Source organism: Zingiber officinale, chromosome 5A (genome assembly GCF_018446385.1).
Source record: "Zingiber officinale cultivar Zhangliang chromosome 5A, Zo_v1.1, whole genome shotgun sequence".
In the NCBI taxonomy this organism is placed as follows: Eukaryota; Viridiplantae; Streptophyta; class Magnoliopsida; order Zingiberales; family Zingiberaceae; genus Zingiber; species Zingiber officinale.
Window position 1 is genome coordinate 81,363,079 of NC_055994.1, and position 9,316 is coordinate 81,372,394.

At 37.8% G+C, this 9,316-nt stretch overlaps 1 protein-coding gene across 1 annotated transcript; it reads left to right on the forward strand.

The window, feature by feature from the left end:
- Positions 1-2,041: 2,041 nt before the first annotated feature.
- LOC121980730 (monothiol glutaredoxin-S12, chloroplastic-like) lies at positions 2,042-7,283 on the forward strand. The gene is made up of 2 exons (XM_042532912.1): positions 2,042-2,530; positions 6,522-7,283. The coding sequence occupies exons 1-2, from the start codon at positions 2,099-2,101 to the stop codon at positions 7,026-7,028; spliced, it is 939 nt and encodes a 312-aa protein (XP_042388846.1). The 5' UTR covers positions 2,042-2,098; the 3' UTR covers positions 7,029-7,283.
- Positions 7,284-9,316: the final 2,033 nt, after the last annotated feature.

A 9,316-nucleotide genomic window follows, 5' to 3' on the forward strand; every position in this document is an offset into this window, starting at 1 on the left:
AATTGATATTATAAAAATAATTTTATTAATAGAATAAGGATTTTACCATAATAAAAATAGATGAAACAAACTAATTGAGTAATATAACATTATTTTTCATTTAATCATGCACCAAGCTAAATCAACGTGGTTTAAATAAGAAACCTCCACTTAAATTGAAATCTCAAAGGGTCTAAGTATGTGTGTAGTGTTAGTGGGCATCAGTGGTGACGCAAGAATGTAACAACGACGACACTGAAAATCATAGTGTGAGAACTAGAAAGGTGTTTGTCGATGGCTATCAAAGTGAGTGAAAGTAAAAAGTTTGAGTGTGAGACAGAGAGCAAAAGTGAATTTAGGGTTTAGGAAGAAATAAAAAAAAATAGAGGAAGAAAAGATATGATCGAACTTCCTCCCATAAGTATTTTTCTCTTTTATTATTAACATTTTTTTTAAAAAAAAATCTACAATCACTTTAAATTTTATAATTAGATTTTAGATAGTTTTAAATTATTTTTTTATTCAATAAATGTTAATATTTTTTTTATTAATAGAAGTGGGTCTTGTGCGCCGACCCACCTTAACCACCCTAAGTCAGTCCTGGATGTGACAAAATTATAACTAGTTCAGTAGATTCGACTGATTCATAATTTAGATAAGAGATATTAATGAAAATAACACCAGAGGATAGGAAGATAAAAGAGTGTCCTTTTATTAAAAAGTAAAGTGTAGCCTCCCTTTAATAATTCGAAAAAAAAAATATGATCCTTTTCAACCTTTGCCTTAGAAAAAAAATGATAATTTTGACGTTTAAGTTTTGGTTGATTAATTTGAAAATAGACGATTTTCTCTTTTGATTGAGTAAATTTAGAGAGTGTTTGTGAAAGCTTTTGTTTATTTAAAAGTAATTTTTATAGAGATTATTTTGAAGTTAGTGAGAAGCTAAAGTAAGTAGTGTTTGGAAATAGAAATTAAAAATTAATATAAAGTAAAGTTTAAATGTTTGATGAATAATTACTTAATAACTTAATTTTTAATTAAATAATAATAACATTCTTAAACTATATAAATTAATCTTTTTTAATTATCTAAATATAATTTTGATACACCATCAATAATGTATTTATATATTTATTATTATACTTTGAATATTATATCAAAATTATTTTTTTATAACATAAATGTTTGAAAAAATATAAAATTAATAAAAATAAAAATCTAAAAAATGACAAGATTTATACAAATACATAAAAAATGTATAAAAAATTTTTAGAAATGTGAATTATAAAAAATATAAAATATTATTTAAAAAAATAAAATGCTTATAATAAAATATAATTAAAATTTTATAAATGACTTAGAAAGTGACGTGAATGAGAAGAGAAATTAGGTCAAAAGTATAGTGATAACTATGTAAAATGATAAATTTAATGTTAACTTTTAATTTTAGATCCTAAATAAAAAAAAATAGAAGGAAAAAATATTAGATTATTACTTTGGAGTAGAAGTCATAGAAGTGAAACAAAATTTGACATTTATAAATAGTCAAAAATATTTTCATGTAGTTAGAATTTAAAAAGTGCTTAGTAAAAAAATTTACCAAACACTCCCTTAAAGCCCCAAGTGCTTTTATTTATCCTCAAAAATACTTCCATATTTCTTTTATTTATACCTCTAAGTGCTTCAACACTGTAGGAGCGGCTCGGTTATACCTCAACCCCAACGGCCCAACCCATTCACGGTCCCAAATGTCGCCCGATTCGAGTATTTAAAAAGAAAAAAAGATGATTATTTTATTTATTTATTTTTTTTTTAAAAATGTGGGCTTAAGCCTGGATTAGTCCACGACAGAGTGGATTGGACTCAACCGGTATATTAAAGAAACAGGCTAACCGGGCCTGACATAGTTCCGGTCCGATTTGACATCTTTAGGCCTGAGGAACCGGTAATACGACCCAATAATCCGATGGACCGGAGTCATGAATTTGGAACCTCACCCAACCCGATCCGACCCGATCCGTTCCGTTGGGTTACTATCTCGTCTCGTTCAGTCTCACCGGCTTCCTTTAGGAAGAGGACAGTAGGGCAGTAGGCGTAGAGCTCGCCTCCGTTACCAACCATGGCGTCTTCTTCCTCTTTCCACTTTGTCTCCGCGCCTCAATCCCTAGCATCCCATCCTTCTCCCTCTTCCCGATTTCCCAAACCCATATCTTTCGCGTTCTCTTCTTCTCGCTCTCCCCTTTCCGCTTCAATTTCTTTGATTTATTGTCCGTCGTACGCGAGATCTGCTTTCGCCCTTCCGGATGGCAGGAGAGGAGGTCCCCTTCGCTTTCCTTTCGTTTGCGCCGCGCTCGGGAAGCTCTCGGAGGCGGAGCTCGTCGTAGTGCCCAAAGGACCTGGAGAATTGGACGGCAAATTCCCATCTGGCGCTGGCGTGTACGGGATCTACGATACGGATGGGGAGCTACAGTTTGTAGGTATTTCCCGCAACGTCGCGAGCAGCATCGCCAGCCACTCCAAGTTTGTCCCTGATCTCTGCCATTCGGTCAAGGTATTCTCTTGTTGCGTGAACTAAGCTAATTGCTTGGTCCCAGAAATTGTATTAATTGTAAACCGGTTTTCAATATTTTATTTTATTTTTTTTTGCCAAGTTCTGATTTTTTAGTGTAATAGGGAAAGTTAGGGTTAATAATTCGTAAGTAGTCTGCTAGTCTTCTCTACCTAAATTTATTATTCACCTACGCACAATAAATCTCTTATATTTATGATATTCACATAGAGTTCTCTACCATTCCCCTTCAACTAGTTCAAAAATATTATGAAAACTCAACCTATTGCATATATATTTATTCTAATATTATCAAAGACCTAGAAATTCCTCTAATTGGTTATTGGAGATGATAAATGGTTACTGGATTGCACCTTTTCTTTTCTCTAATAAAGTGACAATTAAGCTTGATGTATTTTATTCTTTATAGAACACTAGATTAGAAGTTATGCACGCTAAAGCTTGGTTTTCATAGTGCAATTTTATTCTCATTAGGAGCACACTCAACTTGGTTGTCAATTTTTTAATCCAGATAAATTCACATGTAACTAAGATAATAATCCTATATCTTATTTCTACACTTAACATAGCTATGACAGATTGCTTCTTCCTCTTATAAGGAATCTCAAATTACCAAATAAAGGGGATACATTCCAGTGTGGATATCTTATCCATATAAGCAAATAATTGAATGAATTATTTAGCCACCAGTTGAGCTTTCAATCAACTCACAATGTTTGTGGTGATATTTTCATTGTAAGACCCATTTTCAACGTACTGTGGAATTACTAGGAGGAAGGGATACCGCTTCCCTGCAAACATTAAAATGTAATGCTTAGATCTTCTTCCTGACCATATAATCTGTTCCCACCTTGAATGTGAGAGCACCTTGAAATAGCCTTGGGAAGTGTGATGCCAAATAAGAAGTATAGGGAGACTAGCTAGGTGACGATGTAACATAAGATAGGAAATAAGAAATGTGATTAGAAATAGAACAACTATATAAGTGCTGTTGGAAGATCAATAAAAAGTTCAGAATTTGAGGTTGATTCTGGAATAAAAGTTGATGCTAGGTGCTTGTCTGTTGTAGGTGGGGACAGGAACATTGTTCTATGTTCATGTGCCAATCAGGATTTCAAGGCATCATTCACAGATCGCAAGTGGATGCAGATAGAGTGATGGGATCAGGACTGTAAGTGGGAGAAGCGGTTGGACATGGTCCTCAGAGAAGGCTGATGGAGAAGTTGGTGTTTGCCGCATGGGAGGAAGGAGTACGAAGATCTCGCGTTTGAGGAGAAGTCGGTTGATGGGCAATATGGCTTGGCTCTGATACAACAAATTGGGAAAATTAGGGTTAATAATACTTAGGTTGTCTCCTCTATTTATTATTCAATATTTTAGATATATCAATCGGGTAAATTTCGAATCAATTTCATTTGTTGTTCCTTTTGATGAATCTTCTAAACTCTACTTTAAGTAACAAATAATTTTTTTTTTTCTGTCTAACCACAAACGGATATCATAGATCTTATAAAAAACCTCATATTTACAATATTCAGATAGATAGAGGTCCCTAACAATTAGCAATAAGATCTAAAAAGATCATTTGACCTTTTGTCTGTTCTTCAGGTTTTTTGTTAGTTTATAGAATGCGTTTAACCTGTGTGGAATTTTATGAATCTGAAGTCATAAGAGGAATAAGTTGTCACCTAAGACATTTGAATGAGTTTATGGTAGTTATATGACTTGAATCAGTATGGATTTTCCCATCTTTTGCGTTTCTGTTTGATCTTCAGTTTAGTATACGATATTAAGATTGTTGGATGTTGGCACTTGGCAGTAGTATTTTGGATGATTAATATATTTCTGGTATCTGTTTGTGTTTACTGAAATTTGATTGTTTCTGTGAGGACATTGTCCAGTTTGGGTTCTTGAATTCGAGTTGCTATGGATCAACTAACTAAATTTTGTAAAAGGTCAATGGAAGAGGATCAGGTAGCTATATATATATATATATAGATTTGATATGATGAGCGACGCTTTGTGCGCGACCGTGAGCGAAATCCGACGTGGGCTTTCTGACGCAGCAAAAATCTAATTTTTTTAATCTCTCTCTCATCTGCATGTAACAACTTTTCTCTCTCATCTGCATGCAACAACTATAAAATTCTCGTTTCTCTCTCATCTGATTGCATGCAACAATCACTGTGCTGCTAATTTTTAAAGGTGATGTAGCTGCTACAACATTGTAGCAGCTACTACACAATAACTGCTACACGTTGTAGCAGCTTCTGTATAGTAGCTGCTACACCGTGTAGCAGTGTTATTGTGTAGTAGCTATGTTGTAACAGTTATTGCACCATTGTAACAGCTTCTGTACCGTTGTAGCAGCTACTGCACCGTTGTAATAGCTACTGCACCGTTGCAGCAGCTTCTGCACCGTTGTAGTAGTTATTGTACCGTTGTAGCAACTTCTGCACCGTTGTAGCAACTACTGTACTGTTGTAGCAGCTACTGCACCGTTGTAGCAGCTTCTGCACTGTTGTAGCAGCTACTGCATAGTAACTGCTACAAGTTGTAGCAACTACTGCATAGTAGCTGCTACAACGTTGCTGCACCGTTGTAGCAGCTACTATGTAGTAGCTGCTACAACGTTGTATCATCACTGCCACACTAATTTTTTGCATGTAATAATAGGAGAGAAGATAAAATATTATTTTTAATTTAAAAAGAAAGAGAGACAAGTTGTTGCATGCATTAAAAATTTTATAGTTGTTGCATGCAGATAAGAGAGAAAAGTTTTGCAGATGAGAGAGAGATTAAAAAAATTGGATTTTGGCCACGTTAGATAGCTCACGTTGGATTTCGCTCATGATCGCGCATAAAGTGTCGCTTAGCAGATCAAATCTCTCTCTCTCTCTCTCTCTCTCTCTCTCTATATATATATATATATATATATATATATATATATATATATATATATATATTCATTCTTTGTGTAGGTTAGGTTTACTAGTTTGAAGTTTCTATATTTTTTTGAGCTATTCCTTTGTTTGGAACGACGAGAGTTTTAGAATTAGAATTCCATTTACTGAAAATTTTGAGAAACACATCCAGTTAATTAAGAACGACTATAGATTATTTTCAGTTAGTTCCAGTTAATTAAGAAACATCCAAAGGAAAGACCCAAGCATACTCAGTAAACCACCATTACAAATGGGATTCATTTTAACTTTTGAGAAAAAAGAAGAATTGTTTATATTATTGAAATTTCTTTTCACTTTAATGGGAATTCTTTTCCATGATAATTGGTTCCAAATAATCTTGAAAATTTCAATATAGCAACTCCCTAAATTATTATGCTAGCTTAAAGTTTCAGGTATCACAATGATGAAGTGCACAGTATAGGATTGAACCCTTAACCTTTGTCAAATAGCATAACATTGAGTGTCTATACTGCCATTATGATAGTTATCATCAAATTTGCTTATTCTTCCTAACCACTCTTAACTGATTCAACTATTATACGAGAACAACTTGATTAGTTTATAATACTTCCTAAATTGTTGTTATTTGCATTCTATTTGCCAACATTATGTTTGTTTATCTTGATCAAAGAGATTGATCTTTGCTGTTTGATTCATACTTCATGATCTTCACCTTATGCAGCATTTTCGGACAGATAACATGGTTGTAACCTCTTGTACCTTTTAGTGGCTCATGTTGTAATCTCTTGTAACTTTTAGTGGCTATTTGATCGATACAAGCTATCATATTATCTAGTAATTCAGAGCTGTGGCTAAGCATGTCCACATATGTTATAGTGCAATGCTAAACAATCAGACCTAGCACCATGTTAGTTTTGGATTAGAGCCATTTGGCTTTGTTACAAACGTTACCCAGTAGAACATGGCATAAGTAAAAGATTCTCAAACTTCCTTTCGCCAAGGAGAGTGAGGTTATCCCATAATTTAACTTCTGTGCCTTGTTGCAGATAGGTCTAATAGACGAGTCTGAGCCCGACCGAAATGTTTTAACCAGTGCATGGAAATCATGGTTAGAGGAGCATATTGCAGCCTCTGGGAAAGTCCCACCTGGGAACCAATCCGGAAACAACACATGGGTAAGGCGACCACAAAAGAAGCCTGATCTGCGCCTAACACCCGGTCGCAATGTTCAACTGACCGTCCCTCTAGAGCAGCTCATCGACCTGCTTGTGAAGGAGAAAAAGGTGGTCGCATTCATCAAAGGGTCTCGAAGTGCTCCTCTTTGTGGTTTCTCACAGAAGGTGATCGGCATACTGGAGTCTCATGGCATTGATTTCGAATCAGTTGATGTGCTAGACGAGGAGTACAACAATGGGCTGCGGGAAACTCTCAAGAGCTACAGCAACTGGCCAACGTTCCCGCAGGTCTTTGTCAACGGGGAGCTGGTCGGAGGATGCGACATCATCTCTTCCATGGCTGAGAAGGGGGAGCTGGCTGCACTTCTGCAAAAATAGCATCACTAGCATCAGCTCTACATGGTTCAGTAACTTTCCTCACTCTGGATGCAAGATTATCGATAATTCTTCAAACATCATTACATATCAAGGTACTAGAACTTACACTAGTGCATTTATCGAACGATTTAAATGCTCGGGGTTTGAGTTTGTACTGTTTAATTATTGTATGATTGTAATGACAATACAATAACCTTGTTAATCAGTGATAACATGACGATAGATATATATAAATGCGAGAAAACTATGAGAAAAGGGCCGTTCTTGAGCTCATTTAGTTAATAGTCAAAGGCAGAACATCATACCGAATAAGCTCAAAAGAACTCCTTTATCTTAAGCAATAAGAGAGGAAAAAGTTTTTTTTTTGGGTAAACTTATTCAACCATTCGGCGTACTAATGTTTGGTAAATTGGGAAGCATGTAGAGAGACAACTGAGCATTCTTATTGCTGTACCAACTCGGGGGTTTAGATCATAGGATAAATATGTGATAAAAAAAAAGTGATTCATTCGTTTCTAACGTCTTCGTCAATTCGTCCTTAGATTAATATGGAGGAGGTAAATCACGGATAGTTATTAGTCATTAGTACAAGTGGCAAAGCATGGGGAAGACATGTTCGGACATACTAAGTTCCGATCCCAAGATCTTATGTGATAATACTTTATGTCTTAACCACCACACCACCCCCGAAGAGATAGGTCATAGGGTAAATATGATGGTAAAAGGTGAATACGTTCGCTCCTAGTGTCCCTGCCAACCCGTCCCAGGTCAACACGGGGGAGATAAATCACGGACGGTTACTAGCCTTGGGAATAATGACTAAAATATAAGGGAGACATTTACCTCGGTTATGTCGAGATTTGAACCCCAGACCTTATGGTGATGACACCTCGTGTACTAGCCACTAGACCATCCCAAGGGGACATGTAATAGGGTAAATATGGTGGTAAAAGGCGAATACGCTCGCCCCAGCGCCCCCCGCCAACCCGTCCCAAGGCCAACACGGAGGAGGTAAATTACGAGCGGCTACTAGCCTTTGGAATAATGACTAGCACATAAGAGACACATTTTCCTTGGCTTTGCCGAGATTCGAACCTCGGACCTTATGGTGGTAACACCTCATACGCTAGCCACTAGATCGTCCCGAGGGGATAGGTCATAGGGTAAATATAAAAAAATGATTAACCAGGCTGGGTAACGTAGAGCTTGGGGTGACCGTCCCGGTCTCACGGAAATTTCCCATCGGTCACCAGGGTAAATCGGGAAGCGCTCGCAGCAGGCAGCTCAGGAGTCCAATATCTTCTAGTTACGTGCCTCATTTGGAGGAAAAATTCCTACAAATTCGTCATAGTTGGGGCTCAAACTACGGGTGCCTAGGTAACAACCTGGATGCCTTGTCGCTGCACCATAGCCTCGGGGGCAGGTCATAGGGTAAATATAAAAAAAATGATTAACCAAGTTCGGTAACGTCGAGCCTGGGGTGACCTATCCGGTTCCACGGAAGTTTCCCACCGGCTATTAGGATAAATCGGGAAGCGCTTGCAGCGGGCATCCTAGAAGTCCAACATCCTTTAGTTGCGTGCCCCATTTGGAGGAAAGATTCCTGTAAATTCGTCATAGTTGGGGCTCGAATCGCGGGGTATCTGGGTGACAACTTGGATGCCCTGCCCTTGTACCATAGCCCGACGGCTAGATCATAGGGTAAATATATGGCAAAAAAGGTGAAATCACTCGCCCCCAGCACCCCCGCCGCACCCGACCCCAAGCCATCACGAGGGAGGTAAAGCACGACAGCCGAGGGGGCAAGTGGTGGTGGGGTGAGTTGCACAGAATCCGGGGATTTACGCCTCGACAGTCCTACGGTTCGATCCCGCGACCTCATGTGACAAGCATGCCACCACTTATCATTTCAGATGACTCGTGGGGTCAAATCATAAGGTAAATATGGTGGCAGTAAGTATAGATCATAGGGTAAATATGATGGCAAATAATGAATACGCTCGCCCCCAGCGGCCCCGCAAATCCGTCTCAGGGCTAACACGGAGGAAGTAAGATCATAGGGTAAATATGATGACAAAAGGCGAATACGCTCGCCCCCAGCACCCCCGCTAACCCGTACCAGGGTCAGCACGGAGGAGGTAAATCACGGGCAGCTATTAGTCTTTGAAATAGTGACTAGCACATAAGAGAGGGATTTACCTCGGCTTTGTCGACATTCGAACCCCAGACCTCATAATGACAACACCTTATGCGTTAGCCACTAGATACATCCGAGAGGACAAGATCAC

Excerpts from the sequence above, each read along its gene's own strand:
- LOC121980730 (XM_042532912.1), top strand. The coding sequence starts at position 2,099 with ATGGCGTCTTCTTCCTCTTTCCACTTTGTCTCCGCGCCTCAATCCCTA. Across the intron at positions 2,531-6,521 it reads ATCTCTGCCATTCGGTCAAG|ATAGGTCTAATAGACGAGTC; the intron begins GTATTCTCTTGT and ends GCCTTGTTGCAG.